The sequence below is a fragment of the Peromyscus leucopus genome, chromosome 8b (genome assembly GCF_004664715.2).
Source record: "Peromyscus leucopus breed LL Stock chromosome 8b, UCI_PerLeu_2.1, whole genome shotgun sequence".
In the NCBI taxonomy this organism is placed as follows: domain Eukaryota; kingdom Metazoa; phylum Chordata; class Mammalia; order Rodentia; family Cricetidae; genus Peromyscus; species Peromyscus leucopus.
The window spans coordinates 91070999-91092843 of record NC_051086.1 but is presented as its reverse complement, the minus strand read 5'-3'; the positions used below and the strand labels follow the sequence as shown (position 1 = coordinate 91092843).

The following is a 21845-nucleotide window of genomic DNA, read 5'->3' as shown; positions in this document are numbered from 1 at the left end:
CTAATTGCAGGTGTTCTGTGTTGTTTTGTTACCGTTTTAAGACTGAAAGACTACGAAACAAAATTCACAACTCGACCTGAGACGTTCCTCAGCTAGGGCCGTGTAATTTGGACTGCAGAGGCCCGGTGCATGGAGTTGGAAATAAAGAGGGGCTGGACAGAAATAGACAAGGCATTATATGTTAATATTTTATTTAAAACCAACATCCAGGGGCTGGAGGGATGGCTCAGTGGTTAAGAGCATTGAATGCTCTTTCAGACGACCCGGGGTTCAATTCCCAGCACCCACATGACAGCTCACAGCTGTCTGTAATTCTAGTTCCAGGGAACCCGACACCAATGCACATCAAATAAATAAACAAACAAACATCCATAGTATTTCATCATGTAACTTTTTAACTATAGGGAAGAAGTTTAACCCACAAACCTCAGGAACCTATGATTTATGATAATTTGGATTTTAAAGTTATTTTATTTTTATTTATGTGTATGTGTACCAAATTACAGGTCGCTGTGCCCCACCTGATATGGGTGCTGAGAACCAAACTCCTGTCCTCTGAAAAATACACTACACACTCTTAACCACGGAGATATACAGGAAGCTAAGGGTCTATCTGAGTGAGATGAAATCCCCTGGCTTGAATACAAGCCTGTCCAGCAATAGCTTCCCACTGCAAAGGGGGCCAGAATCTCTGGAGAAAGCAGCTTTCCACAGGGAGGGAACGCATAAGAAGGAAGGAGACAGCATCCCTCCTAGGATTTATTGTAATCTCTTTCTTCTTTGGTCTTTGCTTTACCACATATAAACATGTGTCCAAAAAAAAAAAAAAAACAGCATCCCAAACACAGATTCTAAGTCAAATCAGAGGGAAGTCAGAAGCCCCAGCAGCCAGCCCCTCCATCCCTCCTAGCTGATGAAGGACCACACTGGTGAGACTAAGAGGAAGATCTAGGCTGAAGAGGGACCCTTAAGAAAGAGCTTCTGAGGCAGGCGGTGGTGGCACACGCCTTTAATCCCAGCACTTGGGAGACAGAAGCAAGGAGGATCTCTGTGAGTTTGAGGCCAGGCTGGTCTACAGAGTGAGTTCCAGGACATCCAGGGGCTACATAGTGAGATCCTGTCTTGAAAAACAAAAAGAAAAAAGAGGGGCTGGATAGATGGCTCGGAGGTTAAGAGCACTCACTGGCTGTTCTTGCAGAGGTCATGAGTTCAATTCCCAGCAACCACATGGTGGCTCACAACCATCTGTAATGAGATCTGGTGCCCTCTTCTGACATGCAGGTGTATATGCAGACAGAACACTGTATACATAATAAATAAATAAATCTTAAAAAAAAAAAAAAAAAAAGAAAAAGAAAAAGAAAAGCGCTTCTGGAAAAGTTCAGAGGTCTCAGTGGATCTTGATGCATAACAAAATAGTTGGTGATGGCCCATCATGCTTTCAGCACGACAGAATGATAGACAGCCTCTTCTCCAGCTCTTCTGTCACAGAAGGCTAATCAGTTGTTACGTCTGCACTGTCAGAATCATCCTGAAAAGAGAAGAGAAAGCACCTGTTGTTTCCATGGTGACCATCAATGATGTTGCTCAAACCCCACAACCCCCCTATCCTCCAACCCTCCAGCCCCCCACACCCACTCGGTTAACTACTGTGTGCTGGAGACTGGAATACACATTCTTACATGTTTACGTTTTGTCTTCTATGCCTTTAAGGAGGGTAGGCCTCATGCATGGTGGGAAAAATACTCTTCCACTGAGCTGTACCCAGCTCCAGCTCCAATGTGTTATTTTTAAAGGCTAAAAGGAAACTGAAAGATCTAGGGAAGGTGTTACTTACATCCAGATCATCCATGGCAGGGGGAGGTCTCTTAGTGCTGACCTTGTTCAAAAGCTAATGGGAAGATAGAAACAGTCACAAGAGATGAGGGGTGAGGGAGGAGAAATCTGAATGTGAGGAGAGACAGGAGAATGGTCCCTGACCCAGCCATTGATTGGAGAGAAGTCAATTGATATTCTCCTCCTCCTCTTTCTTCTTCTTCTTCTTCTTCTTCTTTTTTTTTTTTTTTTGAGATGATTCCCTTTCTTAAAAGTTAATTTAGAGAGACTGGAGAGATGGCTCAGAGGTCAAGAGCACTTACTGCTCTTGCAGTGAAACCAAGTTCAGTTCCCAGCACCCACAGCAGACAGTTACTATTCTCTGATCTCCTGGGGCACCTGCATTCCCATGGGACACATAAACTCACTCAAACACACATACATACACATGATAAATTAAAAATCAAAACACCAAACTAACCAAGATAAAAATAACTTTAAAAAAAAAATCTAGTTGGGCCAAGGGCAGTGGTGGTGCACAACCTTGATTCTAGCCCTCGGGAGGCAGAGCCAAGCATATCTCTGTGAGTTCGAGACCAGCCTGGTCTACAGAGCAAGATCCAGGACAGGCACCAAAACAACACAGAGAAACCCTGTCTTGAAAAAACAAAACAACATAAATAATAAATAAATAAATCTAGTTTAAAGTGGGTGTGGAATCACAGGCCTATAATCCTAGCACTCACAGGCTGAGGCAGGAGGATCAAAAGTTCATGATCAGCTTCAGCTACATTAGGAGACCCTGCTGGGTGGTAGTATCTAACACCTTTAATCCCAGCACTAGGGAGGCAGACACAGGTGTATCTCTGTGAGTTCAAGGCCAGCCTGGTCTACAGAGCGAGTTTCAGGACAGCCAAGACTGTTACATACAGAAACCCTGTCTCAAAAAAAAAAAAAAAAAAAAAAAAAAAAAAGATTGATGGGAAGAGCTTTTGTTACATTTTAACAGAATTGGGGCTGTAGAGATGGCTCAGCTCTTAAAGGCGAGGCTCACAACAGAAAACGTTTTTACAGAACACAGGCACTACTCTGCAAACAGTAACTTAAGCTGTGTGAAAGTCTTCTAATATGGGCTGGCAAGATGGCTCAGTTTGAATAGGCACCTGCTGCCAAGCTTCATTCATGAGTTCAATCCCTGGGACCTACATGTTAGAAATAGAATACAGACTCCCCGCACAAGTTGTATTCTGATCTCCATATGGCTTCTGTGACACGTGTGCATCTGGCCCTCACAAAAAATAAGTAAAATGTATTAAGTCTTTTTTTTTAAAAAAGATGGCTCAGCAGCTAAGAGTACCTGCTTCTCTTTCAGAGGATTCAAATTTTGTTCCCAACACCCATGTCAGACGATTCATAACCTCCTGTAACTCCAGCTCCAAGGGATCCAACACACATGCACACACAAAAATAAAAATAACATTGGGCATAGTGGAACACACCTTTAATCCCAGTACTAGGGAGGCAGAGGCAAGTGGATATCTGTGAATTTCAAGCCAGCCTGGTCTATATAACAAATTCCAAAACACCCAGAGCTACAAAGTTAAGACCCTGTCTCAAATATAAACAAATAAAATGATAAATATTTAATTCTTCTCTTTTAAATTTCACTAATACTAATTTCACTAATACTAATTTCTCTCATTTCTGCTAAATAAACAATGAATAAAATATACTGCATATCAGTACCAGTGAGCGGCCTGCTTGGGGAGTTCAATACCCGTGCCTGGCCGAATGTGAAAGACTGGGATGGGCAGCAGGGTGCTGTGTCTCATACCTCTGCATAATGCTCCACCTGAGCCAGTTCCACCTCGTCATCGCCTTCCCAGTCTCTCCAGTTGTCAAAGTCCACAGAGAGCCACACCGGCTGCAGGAGGAAGCACGGATGTTACAGGCAGGAAGGACAGAAGCAAGGGAACATGGGAAGAGTGGGGGCGTGTGCACAGTCGGAGGCCTCAGAGGGAAAGGTCTGCGTGCTAGTGTTCCCACATGCACCCCATTGGCCAACCCACCCTCCAAGCTGCATCCACAAATGTTCACCTGAATCTACTCAGTGCCAAACATAATGCCAAGAACAGCAAGGTCTGAAAAAGCACAGAGTTCTATCCTTCAAGGACTGATGGACAGGGAACTCAAAGCATCCTAGCATGCAACCACGCAAGACAGACAAGCTGCATTCCCCAGAGTCAGAGGCACCCCTTTGTTGTGGGACATTTGTGAAGGGTTCACAACACGCATTTACCAGGCGGACACTTCCGCCTAGCCAATTCCGGTCAGGATAGCCATTTCCAGGCTGGCCTCGAACTCAAGATCCTCCTGCCTCTGCCTCCTTCAGCAAATCCTACCGGTGCGCGCCACCACTATCCTGACCGGAATTGGCTAGGCAGAAGTGTCCGCCTGGTAAATGCGTGTTGTGAACCCTTCATTTGTATACTGTGTGAAAATGTGTTGCTGTGACTGGTATACTAAAAAGCTGAATGGCCAATAGCTGGGCAGGAGGTATGGGTGGGACTTCCTTCCGGGCAGAGAGAGAACTCGGGGAAGAAGAAAGCTGAGTCACCAGCCAGCTGCAGAGGAAGCAGCATGGGCAGGTACAGACAGATGAGGTAACGAGCCAGAAGATAGATTAAAATAAATGGGTTAGTTTAAGTTATAAGAGCAGGTGGGACAAGCCCAAGCTAAGGTCGAGCTTTCATAATTAATAATAAGTCTCTGTGTCGTTATTTGTGAGCTGATGGCCCAAAGAAAAAATCTGACTATAAATGGTGAGAACCATATGCCAAAGTGCTCACATTTAAAGCCAGGTGTAATGCTACAACCTATCATGCCAGCATTTTTCAGGTGACGCCTAGAGAACCAGGGGTTCAAGGTCATCCTTGGGTATATAGCAAGATAAAGTTTAGTCTAAGCTACATGGGACCCTGTCTCAAAAGAAAATTTAATATTCATACATATTCATTTTAAAGATTTTTTTCTTGGGGAGGTGTAGGGTTTTTTTCTCTTTGACCTTTGGGGGCCCACCACCCAGCTCCTAAATAAATACACAGAGACTTATTCTTACTTTTGAATGCCTGACTTTAGCATAGCTTTGCGCCTTTCCTGGAACTCACCTTGTAGACCAGGCTGGCCTTGAACTCACAGAGATCCACCTGCCTCTGCCTCCCAAGTGCTGGAATTAAAGGCATGCGCCACTACTGCCCGGCTTTTAGCCAGCTTTTCTTAACTTAAATTATCCCATCTATGGGCTGGAGAGATGGCTCAAAGGTAAAGAGCACCGACTGCTCTTCCAGAGGTCCTGAGTTCAATTCCCAGCAACCACGTGGTGGCTCACAACCATCTATCTGTAATGAGATCTGGCGCCCTCCTCTGTATACATAATAAATAAGTAAATCTTTAAAAAAAAATTATCCCATCTAGGGCTGGAGAGATGGCTCAGAGGTTAAGAGCACTGACTGCTCTTCAGAGGTCTGAGTTCAATTCAGCAACACATGGTGGCTCACAACCATCTGTAATGAGATCTGGTGCTCTCTTCTGACCTGTAGTCATACATGCTGTATACAAAATAAATAAATAAATCTTTAAAAAAAAAAATTATCCCATCTACCTTTTGCCTCTGGGCTTTTACCTTTCTCTATTTCTATATATCTTTTCTTTCCTTCTTATTCCACGTCTGGCTGTGTGGCTCACCCTTGGCATCCTCCTCTTCACGTTCTTCTCCTTCTATTTATTCTGTGTGCCAGTCCCACCTATTCTTTTTCCTGCCTTGCTATTGGCTGTTCAGCTCTTTATTAGACCACAGTTTTAGGCAGGCAAAGTAACACAGCTTCACAGAGTTAAACAAATATAACATAAAAAGGCAACACATCTTTGCATCATTAAACAAATATTCCACAGTATAAACAAATGTAACACATCTTTAATATTCTACAACAGGATTTTTTTTTGTTTTTGTATATGTTGGTTTGTGTTCTAGGCCTAGAACTGCTTTGTAAACCAGGATGACCTTGAACTCACAGAGATCCACCTGCCTCCGCCTCTTCCTCATATAGGGATTAAAGGTTTGTGCCACCACACCTGGCTATATTTTGTTTGCCCCTATGTCTGTGCCTGAGTTCCTGCCTGGTGCCCATGGAGGCCAGAAGAGGGCATTGAAACTTCTGGAACTGGAGGTACAAGCAATTCTATTTTGAGCTACCATGAGCTGGAAATTGAACCCTGGGTCCTCTGGAGGAGTAAATTAAAAACTGAGCCATCTCTCCAGTCCCATAATTTATAATAAAAATATTAAAATCATGCCAGGCAGTGGTGGCGTACGCCTTTAATCCCAGCACTGGGAGGCAGGGGCAGGCACTCTTGTGAGTTCCAGGCCAGCCTGGGCTACAGAGTGAGTTCCAGGAAAGGCGCAAAGCAACACAGAGAAACTCTGTCTCGAAAAAAAAAAAAACAAAGTGTTAAAATCACATTTACGGGGATTAGAGAGATGGTTCTGTGGTTAAGAGCATTGTCTATTCTTTCAGAGGACCAGGGTTCAATTCCCAGCCCCCACGTGGTGGGTCACATCTAGTTTCAGGAGATCCAAACAGGCTACAGTACATGCAGGCAGAACACCCATACACACAAAATAAACAAATTCTTAAAAAAATCACATTTATGTATTTATTTATGTGAAGGGGGCATGTCACTACACATGAATGAATGTCACACTTTTAGGGGTTGGTTCTCTCCTTCTGCCATGTGGGAACTGGGCCTCAAATTCAGATCATCAAGTCATCAGGCTTGGTAGCAAGCACCTATATCTGCTGAACCATCTCACTGGCCCCCATGATCTGCATCTTTTTTTTTTTTTTTTTTGTTTTTCGAGACAGGTTTCTCTGTGTAGCTTTCGCTTTCTGGAACTCGCTTTGGAGACCAGCTGCTCGAACTCACAGAGATCCGCCTGCTCTGCTCCGAGTGCTGGATAAGCGTGCGCCCCCGCCGCTGATCTACATCTTTTTTAATATCAGCAAAAAGATAAAAAATTGTGAATGTCAATGGCCAATCAAAATATTTTTTAAGATTTATTTGTTTTATTTTATGTGTATGAATGTTTTGTCTGCATGTGTGTATGTATATTACATGCTCATGGAAGTCAGAAGGAGGTGTTGGCTCCCCTGGAAATGGAGTAATACATGGTTGTGAGCCACCGTGTTGGAGCTAAACATTGAACTCAGGTTCTCTGCAAGAGCAACCAATGCTTTTAACCACTAAGCTACCTATCCAGACCCTCAAATATTTTTGTCGTTGCTTTTTGAGACCGGGTTTCTCTGTGTAGTTTTGGAGCCTGTCCTGGAACTCACTCTGTAGACCAGGCTGGCCTTGAACTCACAGAGATCCACCTGCCTCTGCCTCCCAAGTGCTGGGATTAAAGGTGCGCATTATCACTGACAGGCTCAAAATAATTTTTTTTTTTTTTTTTTTTTTTTTTTTTTTTTTTTTTTTTTTTTTTTATTTTTTATTTGACAGTGTTCTTTGCATGTATGCAGAAGATGCAATTATTAGATGTTTGTCACATATGTTGCTGGATTGAATCAGACTCTGGAGCAGTCAGTGCTCTTAACCTCTGAGCCATCTCTCCAGCCCAAATAATTTTTTTAACTGTGAAGAAACTACTGAAATAAATGTAAAAGCCAGATTCAGCCAGCAGGTGGCCAACTTTCAGCTTTTAGAACAGAAGTTCTTTTCGGAGTCTCAAGTGTGAGAGTGACAAAGTCAACTTCTGTTTAACAGACCACACTGGGAACAAGAGAAAGGGGGGATAAGAGATGGGACAGAAAATATGCAACAAACTACCAACGAAGTCAGGCACAGAAGCCCATACCTGTAAAGTCAACATTCAGAATGCTGAGACAGAAGGATGGCAAGTTCAAGACCAGCCTGAGCTACATAGAAAGAGCCTGTCTCAAAAACAAACACAAAGAGACCAAAAAACAAAACAAAACAAAACAAAAAAACCCACTTCCCCCAGTGACCCCTGACCCCTGATGGATGCAGTCTAGACTGGGAGGAAATACATAAATCTCAGAATATTTGGGAGATCAAATATGCAGGACCCAGGTAACTCACTGAATACTGACTTGAAGGAAGGCAAACCCAAATCCAGATATAACTCTGGTGCCTGGGTACTCAGAGAGAGCACACAGATAGAGTGCACAGAAGAAGCAGACTCCTCCCCACTCACTCACCTTGATATCCTCCTTGGTGAGCCGTGGCCAAGCCACCTTCTCCTTCCATTTCCTCACAAAGCAAGTAATAGAGCGACCAGAGCGCTTATCCTGGGAGTCCTGACAGAAAGACAGCCTGTCTTAGAGACCGAGCTTTAGGATAAACCTCCAGTTTCCTGGCTTGGCCAGCCTTTCTGTCCAGATCTGACTATCCTTACCCTGCCCTCACCTTGGAGTTCACCTTGGCATAGAACTCAATCTCGTTGTACAGCTCCACTCCGTCGCCGTTCCTGCAGCTGAAGAGACAGTAAAGCTGAGACACGGGAAGAGTGAGGGGACAGTTCCGGAGACACCAGGCCCTTCCAGGGGGGAGGCCACTACCTGAACACAATGCGGTCATCTTCAAGGAGTACACTCACGTCGGTACTGTCCTCGACACAAAACTCCATGTAAACATACTTGGGTCTGTCGTACCACAGGGTCCGGGCGTGCTGCCTGAAGAGGGTGGAGGTGGGGCTTGGTAGGAGTGGGCAAGACTGAAGGCAATAAGGAGAGGCGGAGGGAGGAGACAATGTAGTGCCACAGAACCCGGTGGAGGGGAGTGGTTGGAGCAGGTGGAAGCGGTGAGAACGAACCCGGAAAGACAAGGGAAGTAAGGAGTTAGGAAGTGCATTCAGTTCACAGCACTCCTCTCACCCACAGTCACAGGGGCCTGGAGTCCCGGGCTCCGACGGATCTGGGCAGAATCAGCAGCTTCTACAAGATGTGGGGCAGGGGATCTGCAGGGAGAGGGGCAAGGGGGTAGGCTGTGTGCGATGGCGGCCTGAAACTCACCGTTCCATGGTGGCTCCAGCTGCCCGGTGCCTTTTGGAGTCCCAGGCAAGGGCCTCTATCTTTAGATCCTAGGGGCGCGCCTAGCAGCTGCCTCTCCTTATTTGGTAGGGGTGAGGGTTGAGAGGAAGGGAAAAGGTGGCAAGACAGCAAAAGTGATCTGAACTCCGGGGGGACTCTGGGAGAGTTTACTGCATCTCTTTACCTCTCGGGGTCTCCAGAAATACACGGATCAGGAATACATTCACCCTCTTTAGTCAGGCAAAGGGCTACCCTAGACCCTCTAAGCAGGAAACTACTTATCCTCGGCCTCGTTCCTTTGTCCCTCCAACCCTAAGTACTCGCGTAGAGTCTAATTCACAATGCACTAAAGTCGGATCCAGTGGGCGGGGCCTCGGGAGACTGGAGGCGTGCAGGCCCCGCCCACCGCTCCTCCAGGCTTCCCGGCCAGCGCCCGTTGTCATGGCAGCAAGGGGGGCGCGACTGACGTGCGGCGGCGCTTCCGGGAAGATGGCGGCTGTGGAGGTGGCTACGGAGCAGGCAACTGCGGTGACGGCCTTGGGGCCAAAGGCGAAGGACGAAGAAGAGGACGAGGAGGAGGAGGAGTCGTTGCCACCATGCGAGGCAGTGCGCTGGGCCCCCGTGGGGGCGGTGGCCGAGGCCGGGCCTGGAGCGGCGGCGTTCTCGGAGGAGGCGGCGGCGGCAGCCGAGGAGCCGGGAGCGGCCCCGGGCTCCCCTCCGGACGCCACCGTACGCACGCTGCGGCGACTGCAAGCCGAGCGGCGGCAGCTGGACTCGGCCCTGCTCGCGCTGTCCTCGCACTTCGCGCAGGTGCAGTTCCGCCTGCGCCAGGTAGTGCGCGGGGCGCCGGCGGAGCAGCAGCGGCTCCTGCGCGAGCTGGAAGACTTCGCCTTCCGCGGCTGTCCTCACGTCCTGGGTTATGAGGGGCTGGGAGACCCCTGCGGCGGCGGCGGTGGCGGCGATGGGCTTCCGGAGGGCCGGCCCCGGGTGCGGGGCGAGGACCAGGTGAGTGTCAGGGGCTGGGTCCGGCTGGGCATGAGGACGGGGCGGGCAGGGAGTGTGTACCGGGTGATGACAGACGCGGAGCGAGCAAGTTGGACGTATGGTAGGTGAATGCCAGATACGGACACTGGAGACAGGAAGATGCAGAAAGACATAAAGTGAACATTGAAAAGGTAAATGGAAGCGGTGCTGCCTCCGTCTACCGTGCCCACGCCTGAAGGTGCTTACTTACCCCGAGTGTGTATGTGTGTCACACGCTCTGCAATGAGATACACCTCCAGTCCTGAGCACTTGCTGATAGATGAGCATGGGGAACAGGAGAAGTGGGAAATGAAAGGTCCCCCTCTCCCCGTGCTTTTTTGGCATATACATGTGCTGTAATCTTTATGCTGTTTTATCTCACTGAGAGGTTTGGTAAACAGACACCTTCACTTGGTAGTGGAAAGAAACACACCTCCTGATTATAAGGAAGTCCTAGCAGTGTCTTCAACCTGCCCTGCCATCCTGCGTAATTAACGGGGTTCTCTGAACGGGGACCTGGGGAGCTGGCTGACAGGGGCGTTCCTCAGGACACTGAAGAAGCAGAGAAATTCTGTAAACCACAGCAAGGGAAGGTTCCTTATGAACTTGGACATCTCTGGAAGCTGGAAGTATTGAGACACGCTGCCTTTCTCCTTCATATTCTGCAGATTACAGTCCACACAAGGCTTTCTTCTCGCTCAAAATGTCTTTAGCCAGGAGAACCGATCGGTAGCAGATACTGACTTTTGTTAATCTGAACTGTTTCCAGCTCCTCCCTCCTCATACCCATGTCTCCTTGCACAAGGAGCAGTCAACTTTAAGTGGCCAGACTAAAAAGTTAGAATAAATAGAATTACTGGTAGCCAGGCCCAGTTCAGTGGCGAATGACATGAAAGGCCATATGCAGCCATGGTAGGTACTTTTTATTGTTCACTGTCACTTTCAGAAAAATTTTCAGTGTGATGCCATACAAAGTTGTGCTCAGTGGATACGTTGGTGTATGAACAGGTAGTATCTGAGTGGAGGACAGCTTCGAGTTGAGTGATGAACTTTTTCTATTGGGGGGGTCAAAAGGGTCTTTGGGGTGGAACCCAGGGACTTGCATGTTGTAGGCAAATGCTCTGTCATCAATTGAGCTACGTTCACAGCTCTTGAAATTATTATTATCGATTTTGTTGTTTTTTGAAATAGGGTTTCTCTGTGTAGCCCTTGATGTTCTGGAAATCGCTCTATAGACCAGGCTGGCCTTGAACCCAGAGAGATATGTCTGACTCTACCTCTCAAGTGCTGGGATTAAAGCATGCGCCACCACTGGCCGGAATTTTTTTTTTTTTTAAGGCAAGTTCTCTAGGTAAGGCTGCCTTTGAACTTACTATAGAATAATCTTGAAGTATTTTTAAAAAGTAGTGAGTGGTGAGTGTGTGTGTGTGTGTGTGTGTGTGTGTGTGTGTGTGTGTGTGTAGTGTAGGAGCACTGCTGGTATCACAGCCTGTGTATGCAAGTCTGAGGACAACTTTCTGGGGGCAGTTCTCTCCTGAGAATGTGAGTTCTAGATATCAAACACAGGCCATCAGGCTCAGTGTCCCTAACCTTGAATTTCTGATCCTCCTGCCTCCACCTTCTGAATACTGAGATCACAGGCATGGGGACCATACCCAGTTATCCAGTGCTTGGTTCTGAACCCAGCATCTAGTATGCACTAGGCATGTGCTCTACCAACTTAGTTATATCCCAAGCCTTTCCAAATTACTTTAAACTGCCGGGCGGTGGTGGCGCACGCCTTTAATCCCAGCACTCGGGAGGCAGGGGCAGGCGGATCTCTGTGAGTTTGAGGCCAGCCTGGTCTCCAAAGCGAGTTCCAGGAAAGGCGCAAAGCTACACAGAGAAACCCTGTCTCAGAAAAAAAAACAAACCAAAACCAAATTACTTTAAACTTTAATCTCAATTTGTACTGGAAATTAAATCTACTGTTTCCTGCCTTGCCCCAGAACTTACTGTTCTCTCTGTTAAATTTGTTTGCTCAACTCCAGCAAATATGCTGTAACTATGGCAGCAAGTGACAGACTTTGGCAGATGTAGTCATGGAAACAAACCAGCATTTATCGCTGGTTTCTTTCTCCCTTGGCTTCACAAAGGGATGACAAAGCTGGACTATTTCTCCATTTCTTTCTCTTTTAGCTGATTAGATAACGTCCTCCAGCCAGAGGTCATTATTTGGAATTTGTTATTTTGTACCTAATTTAGTCCAAAAACATGTAAGAAATATGTACTGAGGGCTGGAGAGATAGCTCAGTGGTTAAAAGCACTGGCTGCAGCCGGGCAGTGGTGGTGGCTCACGCCTTTAATCCCAGCACTGAGGCAGAGGCAGTCGGATCTTGTGAGTTCAAGGCCAGCCTGGTCTACAGAGTGAGATCCAGGAAAGAAGCAAAGCTACATAGAGAAACCCTGTCTCGAAAAACCAAAAAAAAAAAAAAAAAAAAAAAAGCACTGGCTGCTCTTGCAGAGAACCCAGGTTTGATTCCCACCATCAACATGGCAGATCACAACTTTCTATAAAGTTGTTCAGTCCTGTTCCAAAGGAAGGATTAGACTCACTCTTCTGGCCTCCATGGACACCAGGCACTCACGTGGTACATAGACATACATGTGGGCCAAACATCCATAAACATAACATTTTAAAAATATTTTTTAAGGAAGAAAAGAAATACTTCCTGAGAATTCACCTCATACTGAGCACAGTTCTAGGTGTATTGGGGTTGGAAGTCAAGGCCTTTGCCCTTGAGGAGGTCATAGATTAGTAGAAACAGGTCCTAAACAAATCCTGTAATGATTAAGTGTACACAGTACAAAGGAAGAAATGACTTGTTCTGCCTGGAAAAAATCAGAGAAAGCTTTCAGTGGAGACCTCGTTACTAAGCCGAGAAAAAGGACATGCTCTGAAAAGAGCAGTAAGACTCAGGAAGGGTCGGAAGAGTATCCTGAGGCTTGCTTTCATGTTCCACAAAGCTAAAGAAAGGGGATTGCTTTTGAAGAAGCTGAATGAAAGTTAATTCTTTGTTTTCATCTCTTCTCTCTCATACCTTGCTTCTTGAGGGCTTGGTAAGTAAGGCTTGTTTGGTTGGTTTTCATTTGTTTGTTTGGCTGTTTTTTCAGTGGTGGTGGTTAAGATAGAGTCTGTATCTGTAGTCCAGACTGGCCTGAAACTCGCTGAGGAGTGCAGGTGTACACGGTCGTGTCTGGCTTGCTTTTTGTTTTGTTCAGGATTTATACTCAGAAATGATGAAGACCCAGTATCTAAGAATATGTTGTCAAGACTTGATCACTGTAAAGGACTCTTAATAACTTAAAGGCAGAAGCTACATGGTAACTGCCATGAAAAGGGGGTTGTCCTTAGAGAAAGCTACCTCACAAATATGCACACACGCCACACTGTTACCTTCCCACCCCTGTGACTTGGCTGCTCTATGTTTCTGTGCCTTAGGTACTTATATTCCATCGTTTCCCCTTTTACAGAAATAGCTATAACCTTTCTAAGTAGCTTTGAAACTTCAGAAAATTGGTTGACTTCTATATATATATATAAAGCCTTTCTCTATACTCAGACCCTCAGGCCTTGCTTTGTGAGATGGGGTCTCATGTAGCACAGCTTAGCCTCAAACTAGCTATCTAGCTCATGCTGGACTTGAACTTCTGATCCTTGAGTCTTCACAAGCTACCATACCCAGTTCATTTCCCCAGACTGTTGCAAAATTTGTTTGCACAGAGTAGTGAGGCTGTGTTGACTGGCCATGAAGATGACACCTTTAACTCCAGGAGGCCATCTTACCTCCTGACTAGACCTTTGAAAAACAAGTCTATTAACAAAAGGCTTCACTGTGTTAATACCCTGTTTCCAATGAAGAAATGATCGCTTCTTGAAGAAAACACACGTGTAGGGCTATAGTGGCGCACGCCTTTAATCCCAGCACTCAAGAAGCAGAGGCAGGTGGGTCTCTGAGCCTGGTCTACAGAGTGAGTTCCAGGACAGCCGGGGCTGCCCATTGCCTGGTGAAGTATATTCTTCCTGCTGAACCTGCCTTGTCAATGGTCTCATTGAGTCATTTGGAAGTGTTATATATTTTCCTGGTCATGATTGGCCTGAGCTCTTGAAGTGCCTTTGGCTTCTCTTTTCTATGAAATAGACCCAAGTGTTTTTTCCCTCCCTAGAGTGAGCAGGAAAAACGAGAGCGTCTGGAAACCCAGAGGGAGAAGCAGAAAGAACTGATTCTGCAGCTCAAGACCCAGCTTGATGACCTGGAAACCTTCGCCTATCAGGAGGGCAGTTATGACTCCCTGCCGCAGTCCGTGGTCTTGGAAAGACAGCGGGTGAGCAGACCTCAGAGGCAACTCCAGCATTTCTTATGGTTAATATATCCCTGCTGACGGTATTCCAACATAAGCTCCCCACAGATTACTTCTCCCATGGCCTTACCAAGAACCCTGGGTCCAAAGCAAAGGGAAAGTTGACTATTTCCTGGACCTGGAGCCAGTCTCTCTTTCTTGTTCCCTTCTTTCCAAAGTTCCTTTATCATTTGTTTTTATCAGTAAAAAGGATTAGAAATGCCGGGCAGTGATGGCACATGCCTTTAATCCCAGCACTTGGGAGGCAGAGGCAGGTGGATCTCTGTGAGTTTGAGGCCAGCCTGGGCTACAGAGTGAGTTCCAGGAAAGGCACGCAAAGCTACACAAAGAAACCCTGTCTCGGAAAAAAAAAAAGGATTAGCAATATATTCACTTGGAAGCCTTTAGAAAAAGTAAATATGAGGCTTTTGGGACTTTATTTATTTTTATTTTATGTATATGAGTGTTTTGCCTGCATATATAACTTTGTATTGTGTGCATGAAGTGCCTGTGGAAGCCAGAAGAAGGTGGCAGACCCTCTAAAGTGGAGTTGCAGAGGTTGTGAGCTGTAATGTGGGTGCTGGGAACCCCACCCTGCTCCTCTGCAAGAGTGCCAGTACTCTGACCCATCTCTCCAGCCCAAATATGAGACTACTGGATCTTTAGCCACTTTGGATCATTCATCCTGTTCTAATGGGTGAAAGTTGACTGGCCTGGTAAGTTCACAGTTCATGAGAGGTGTCATTTCTGATCGAAAGGAACTATGTATCCTTTTGTGTGGGCATAGTTTCTCTGTGTCTTAGCAGCCACTTCCCAAATAACCACTCAGAGACTTATTAATTATAAATGTTTGACCGATAGCTTAGGCTTTTCTCCAGCCAGCTCTTACAACTTAAATTAATCCATTTCTTTTAATCTGTGTGCTGCCCCAAGGCTTGTTTACCTCATCTGTGAACTTACCATGTTGCTTCTTCCGAGTCTGGCTCAAAACTCCCCCTGATTCTTGAGACTCCACCCTTCTTCCTCCCAGCATCCTCTGTCTCACTGTCCTGCCTATGCCTCCTGCCTAGCTACTGGCCAGTCAGCTCTTATTAAACCAGTCAGAAGATAACTTGGCAAAGACACATTTTCGTAGTGTAGCAAAAGGATTATTTCATGACACTTTCATTTTGTTTTGTTCATTTGTTTGTTTTCGTTTGTTGGCTTTTCAAGACAGGGTTTCTCTTTGTAGACTGACTGTCCTGGAACTCACTCTGTAGACCAGGCTGACCTCGAACTCCCAGAGATCTGCCTGCCTCTGCCTCCCGAGTGCTGGGATTAAAGGTGTGTGCCACCACTGCCCAGCTTGTTTTTTGAGACAGTTCTCATATAGCCTAGGCTGGCCTCTAACTTGCTATATAGGCCACCAACGCCCCGCCTCCTCTTTCTTTTCAAATTATTATATGAGTGTGGGTACACACATGCCACAGCACACATCTCTCCCTCCACCTCTGTGTGAGTTCTGAGGATCTAACTGCGGTCACTAGGCTGGTATAACAAGTGCTTTTATCTGCTGAGCTATCTCTTAGACCCTGTCCTCACTCATCTTAATCAGCAGCTGCATCATTTTCTCCTGAAGTCAGAGGACCCTGAAGTTTTTATTGTGTTCGAGCATAGAAGCCTCTCTAAGATTCTCCTCCCCAACCCTCCTTGAGAACTGCAAAGTGTATACTCACCGCTGTGTTCTTGATAGGTGATCATCGATGAGTTAATAAAGAAACTGGACATGAATCTGAATGAGGACATCAGTTCCCTGTCAACCGAGGAGCTTCGTCAGCGTGTGGATGCAGCAGTGGCTCAGATTGTCAACCCAGCTCGAGTGAAAGAACAGTTGGTTGAACAACTGAAAACCCAGATCCGAGATCTTGAGATGTTCATCAGCTTCATCCAAGGTCAGAGGAACATCTAGGAAGAGGAAACATATTCAGTGTGATAGTTCTTTGTGGTCTGAGAACTCATCTAAAGGGACCAGTTCTTGCTGTATTTAAGAGAATTTAAGAGAACCGGGCAGTGGTGGTGCACACCTTTAATCCCAGCACTCGGGAGGCAGAGCCAGGCGGATCTCTGTGAGTTCGAGGCCAGCCTGGACTACCAAGTGAGTTCCAGAAAAAAGGCACAAAGCTACACAGAGAAACCCTGTCTTGAAAAAACAAAACAAAACAAAACAAAACAAAAAAAACCCTGTCTTTAAAGACAAAAAAAAAAAAGAGAGAGAGAGAGAATTTAAGAGATTTGAAGTGGCCGGGCAGTTGTGGCACACGTCTTTAATCCCAGCACTCGGGAGGCAGAGCCAGGCGGATCTCCATGAGTTCGTGGCCAGCCTGGGCTACCAAGTGAGTTCCAGGAAAGGCACAAAGCTACACAGAGAAACCCTGTCTCAAAAAACCAAAAAAAGGGAAAAAGAGAGAGAGAGATTTGAAATGGATGTGGTGTTCCGTGCCTTTAGTCCTCAAATGCTGAGAGGCGGGGCCTGGCAGACCTCTGAGTTATAGGCCAGCCTGTCACATAGAGTGAGTTCCAGGCTACCCTACATAATGAGACCTCTTATGTTTGCCACAGTAGATTGGGAAAGAACATTATCTAGAGCCTGTCTTTCAGGCCACTGCTGGCCTCATGTCCTTGAGCAGATTCCTCCCTCTTAGTCTGACACTCTTCACTGGGGATGATTCATTCTTCATTTGCTAAGCAAATATTTACTGAGCTAACTATGCTGCACCAGGCACTTTTCACCCAGCGGAACCCAATAATTTATAAAACTCTGGTCACACAGTAGACACTATTAACCATTCCCTTTCCCTTTAAAACTCTGCTGTGAAGGGGATAAGTAACGTCTTGGTGTTGTGCCCTCTGATGATAGATGAAGTGGGAAGCCCCTTGCAGACGAGTGGACACTGTGAGTGCAAGGTCAGCGGGAAGACAGGAACCGGCTCCACCAGAACGGGCAGCAGCACACCGCCCCCAGGAGCCAGCAAAAGTAAGTACAGCTCGAGTGCAGGGCCACAAAGGCAGAGTGGGAGGTGGAAGCAGGAGGATTGAAAGTTCAAGGCTAGTCTGGACTACGTATGGAGATTCTCTGTGGCTGAAAGAAAGGACAGTGAGATTGTCTCAGCCGGTGATGTGCTTGCTGCCAAGCCTGGGGACCTGTGTTGGATCCCCAGTGCTGCATGGGAGAAGGAGAGAACTGACTCCCTCTGGTTGGCCTGTGACCTTATTGAACCACACACACCACACACGATTCATGAATTACTGCTTGGGCCTTAGGAAGAAATGGGGGAGAGGAAATGATAATAGTGCAAGGTGTCTTTGGGGCATGATACCATTCTAATATGGATTGTGATGATGATGTACAATTTTAAAAAACCACCAGATCTGGGAGGCATGGCTAGTATAGTGTGGAGGAGTCCTAGAGCCCTGGGTTTAATCCTGAGTACCAGAAAACAAAACAAAAGAAGTTGAGCCGGGCGGTGGTGGCGCACGCCTTTAATCCCAGCACTCAGGAGGCAGAGCCAGGCGGATCTCTGAGTTCAAGGCCAGCCAGGTCTACAGAGATCCAGGACAGGCACCAAAACTACACGGAGAAACCCTCTCTCACAAAAACAAAACAAACAAACAAAAAAGAAGCTGAGCATGGTGGCATGTACCTGTAATCTTACCACTTGAGAAACTCAGGCAGGAAGATGGAGTTTGAGGCCAGCCTAGACATGGTGCCTCCCTGAAATCCCAGCAGTAGGGAGGCTGAGAGGGGATGATTGCCATGATAGCAAGATCCTGTGTGAAAAACCAGCAGCCTGAATTGTATACTAGAAGTGGGTGTCTGCACAGTACCTCAATTACAGTTAGAATCATCAGCCAGCTGCATCCTTGCCTTCATGTGGTACTTGCACTGTGGCTTAGAGGCAAGACATGCTCCCAGCATGTGACCTGTTGAATGTTTTATGTCATTTTGACCTCTATCTAATGGTCACTCTTTCTAAGCAGCGAAGGCAGAAGACGTGAAGAGAGTCCGGGAAACGGGGCTACACCTGATGCGTCGGGCGCTGGCTGTGCTCCAGATCTTCGCTGTTAGCCAGTTGGGCTGTGCCACAGGCCAGATCCCTCAAACCTTGTGGCAGCGGGGCCAGGCCGACAGAGACTACTCCCCCTTACTGAAAAGGCTGGAAGTGTCAGTAGACAGAGTGAAGCAGCTAGCCTTGAGACATCAGCCACATGACCATGTCATCACCTCGGCCAACCTCCAGGAACTCTCTCTAGGGGGCAAGGATGAGCTGACCATGGCTGTGCGGAAGGAGCTGACAGTGGCGGTGAGGGACCTGCTGGCGCATGGACTGTACGCCTCCTCCTCTGGGATGAGCCTGGTCATGGCCCCCATCGCTTGTTTGCTACCAGCCTTCTCCTCAGCCCCTGAGACCATGCACCCCTGGGAGCTCTTTGTAAAGTACTATCATGCCAAGAATGGCCGTGCGTATGTGGACTCCCCAGCCCGGAAGCTCTCGCAGTCCTTCGCCCTTCCTGTAATGGGTGGCACCGCTGTGACTCCCAAACAAAGCCTTCTGACGGCCATCCACCTGGTGCTGACGGAGCACGACCCTTTCAAGCGCAGTGCTGACTCAGAGCTGAAGGCGTTGGTGTGCATGGCGCTGAATGAGCAGCGCCTGGTGTCCTGGGTAAACCTCATCTGCAAGTCAGGGTCCCTCATCGAGCCCCATTACCAGCCCTGGAGCTACATGGCCCACACAGGTTTCGAGAGCGCCCTCAACTTGCTCAGCCGCCTCAGCAGCCTCAAGTTCAGTCTTCCTGTAGACTTGGCCGTGCGCCAGCTCAAGAACATCAAAGATGCCTTTTGATGAGAATGCCTGACCTTAGCACCCCCACACACACACCTTGCTCTGAAGAGATAGATGTCCTAGAGTTATAGAGTACAAGCGAGTTAGAGGAAGGAGGGTTAGAGCCGTTTTCTCAAATGCTTTTCAGGTGGTCAGCCTGATGGAGGCAGAGTCTGTTTTTCTCTTAGCATATTAAAAAGATGTGCCAGAGACTCTCATCAGAAATAGTGTCAGGGGCCTTGAGAGATGGTTCACCAGGTAAGGAGGCTTGCTATCACACCTGGCAATCTGAGTGATCCTGGGGACCCACCTGAGACAAGGAGAGAACAGACCTCTCACAAATTGTCCTCTTACCTCCACACACGAACTGTGGCGCCTGTGCATGCCTCAGGTGCCCAAACACAAGTCAATTTAATAATATCATCTAAACCCAGTGTCAGGACTAGAGGTGTCGCTCAGGGGCGTGGTGCACGGAAAGCGTGCACACAGCCAGGGATGAGGAAGTTAAAAGCAAGCAGAAAGAGCCATGCCTGGCCCACCACAGTGTACCAATCCCACTGGGTAGGAACCTGGTTAACAAAATGAGTCACCACACACAGCTAATGCCCTACTCACTGTGGCACGTCTGATTTTTAGAAAATTCAGATTGTGCCCACCCTTCTCTTCATGGCAGCAAGTCACTGTATGAGGGAGTTCTGGAAAACACTGAACTTTAGGCTCCTGCTAGTTAAGTTGGGAGCAGTCTTCTTTATCAGAAGCATCTGTGAGAGCCCGAGGGCCAGAACTGTAATTCCAGGTAGGAATTCTGATTCCCCTTTTTTCTGAGGGAGTTTTAATGTGAGTCTAAGATGAGAACAGCAATCTCCCTGCTGAGGTAATCCTCCCACACAGACAGTGCTGTCCTGGTCTCGAAGAATGACAGCTGATGTTAGGTACCATCTCTAGAAAGTCACTTTCCTCTCTGAACCTCTCAGGGCTGACAGTCTTTGGAAGTGAAAGCATTCAAAAAAATCCTTGCACTCAAGGACACACAGTACCCACAGTGATGAGTAGTACAGCCTCTTGGCTGGTGGCCACGGGCACCACTTATCTGAAGAATGGACTGACGGGGAAGGTTTGATCCTGCAGTGTGGCCAGCAGCAGGGCCAGGAATTACTACCGATCTCCATACAGACCAGGCCCTGCACATCTGTGAGAGTGATTCCCTTGTCTTTCAGCATGCAGTGAGCACATGCTCCAGGACTCACCAAGGATGGGTGAACTAAACTGCCGCTTGCATTTTGTTCCTGTGAAGTACACTTTAACTTATCTCAGTGACGTGTCACTTAAGATGCGTCATTGACATTTAATGGAAATACATGCAGTTTCCCTATGAAACACAGTAGTGTTCCGGGGCGTGGGACACAGCTCAGTGATGGAGTGCTTGCCTGGCATGTCTGAGACCGTGTTTTTATCCTCAGCACCACCCCAGGGAAAAAAAAAAAGATAATTGTAAAATATCATAAATAATGATATATCTGTGATTGATAATAAAATTGCAGTATTTTGTGTAGCTTCTCTGCAAAGCGCCTGACTCTCCTCTGCTTTCCGAGTCTCCCTAGTGCTATGGGCCCATGTAACCTAGGTCAGTATTTCTTTAGGAACTGCCTGCTTCCCTGTCCTGGATCAAGGCAGGATTTGGTGGCAGTAGTGGTTGTCTTGCCTGGGCTACAGCAGCAACACTGCAGTGGATGTGGTCACGGCTGCTGCTTCTGGAAACTGGTACTGTTTGTTGAGTCCACGCCTCAGGCCGCCGCCAGTGTTAGGGTGAGTGGGAACTGGTATTAATATATAGATTTGCCCCATACTGTCTTTTCACTTACGTGTGTGGTGTGTGTGTGGGGACAGGAGTTCCGTGGCTCTTCTGTGGAGTTCTTCCGTCATTAGTGGGTTCCAGCAGCTGAACTCACCAGCAGGCTTGTGTGGCAAGCACCCACCCACCTTTCGAGTTCTGTCTTGTTTTGCCATCCTTGTTTGCATGAAGACTGTGGTAGCGGAATAGAAAATATTTTTCTGTTGTGCCGTCCTAATTTCACTCCCCCTCCTTACAAGGCATGACATTATTACCTCTTCCCTTTACAGCTGTGGAACCTGAACTGAAGGGTGCTCAAAGACTGGAGATTTGAACTCGCCTAGAGCCAAAGCTTCTCATCTTTATGCTCCACCATGGTATTTCATTGTGCCATTCTGTGTTGAAGTCGTTTATCTCTTCCATTTCTATCCTTTAATTTTACCTTTACTTTGGAGAGCACTAAGTATTTTCTAAATACTTGCCAGAAATTCCAGCCGCCAAAGTACTAGGCTGAAGGCAGTGAGGCAGACAGGCATTGCTCTGCCAAGTTCTTCATGAAGCCTAAAGATGAGTACCCACAAAAGACCCCCAGCATCCCAGCAGTCATCTCTAGGGAAGGAGCTGCCTATAACAATATAAATCTGTCCCTGGCTTGGACTACAGCCCAGTAAGGGAGAAGAGGAGTGACAAGTCTGAGGCTATCCAAGAATGAAATGAAAAAGAGCAGTGGACCTGGCACGGTGGCACAGCCTATAATCCCAGTGCTCTGTACGGGAGGATGCCATGGATTGTCATGGTACGGATGTGTGGGTTCAGGCAGATCCG

At 47.1% G+C, this 21845-nt stretch overlaps 2 protein-coding genes across 6 annotated transcripts; one reads left to right on the top strand and one right to left on the bottom strand.

Moving 5' to 3' along the window:
- Positions 1-1292: 1292 nt before the first annotated feature.
- On the bottom strand, positions 1293-9244 carry Ptges3l (prostaglandin E synthase 3 like). Of its 4 annotated transcripts, none has more exons than XM_037201536.1 (8): positions 9109-9244; positions 8769-8851; positions 8454-8608; positions 8302-8368; positions 8094-8192; positions 3650-3739; positions 1838-1891; positions 1294-1531 (listed from the first exon to the last, which is right to left on the bottom strand). In XM_037201536.1, exons 3-8 carry the CDS (start codon positions 8519-8521, stop codon positions 1496-1498), a joined length of 414 nt encoding a protein of 137 aa, XP_037057431.1. In that variant the 5' UTR covers positions 8522-8608; positions 8769-8851; positions 9109-9244; the 3' UTR covers positions 1294-1495. The 4 variants fall into 4 exon arrangements, with proteins under 4 accessions (XP_028712652.1, XP_037057431.1, XP_028712653.1 ...); XM_028856820.2 differs by having other exon boundaries at positions 8454-8567; XM_028856821.2 differs by having other exon boundaries at positions 8454-8567; positions 8773-8851.
- Positions 9245-9273: 29 nt separating this feature from the next.
- Positions 9274-20741, top strand: Rundc1 (RUN domain containing 1). Of its 2 annotated transcripts, none has more exons than XM_028856817.2 (5): positions 9274-9929; positions 14154-14312; positions 16060-16258; positions 17224-17340; positions 18345-20741. In XM_028856817.2, the coding sequence occupies exons 1-5, from the start codon at positions 9366-9368 to the stop codon at positions 19208-19210; spliced, it is 1905 nt and encodes a 634-aa protein (XP_028712650.1). In that variant the 5' UTR covers positions 9274-9365; the 3' UTR covers positions 19211-20741. The 2 variants fall into 2 exon arrangements, with proteins under 2 accessions (XP_028712650.1, XP_028712648.1); XM_028856815.2 differs by having other exon boundaries at positions 18342-20741.
- Positions 20742-21845: the final 1104 nt, after the last annotated feature.

Excerpts from the sequence above, each read along its gene's own strand:
- Rundc1 (XM_028856815.2), top strand. The coding sequence starts at position 9,366 with ATGGCAGCAAGGGGGGCGCGACTGACGTGCGGCGGCGCTTCCGGGAAG. Across the intron at positions 9,930-14,153 it reads GGGTGCGGGGCGAGGACCAG|AGTGAGCAGGAAAAACGAGA; the intron begins GTGAGTGTCAGG and ends TTCCCTCCCTAG. Across the intron at positions 14,313-16,059 it reads TGGTCTTGGAAAGACAGCGG|GTGATCATCGATGAGTTAAT; the intron begins GTGAGCAGACCT and ends TGTTCTTGATAG.
- Ptges3l (XM_028856819.2), bottom strand. Across the intron at positions 8,369-8,453 it reads GATGACCGCATTGTGTTCAG|CTGCAGGAACGGCGACGGAG; the intron begins GTAGTGGCCTCC and ends CTGTCTCTTCAG. Across the intron at positions 3,740-8,093 it reads TCACCAAGGAGGATATCAAG|CCGGTGTGGCTCTCTGTGGA; the intron begins GTGAGTGAGTGG and ends TTCCTCCTGCAG.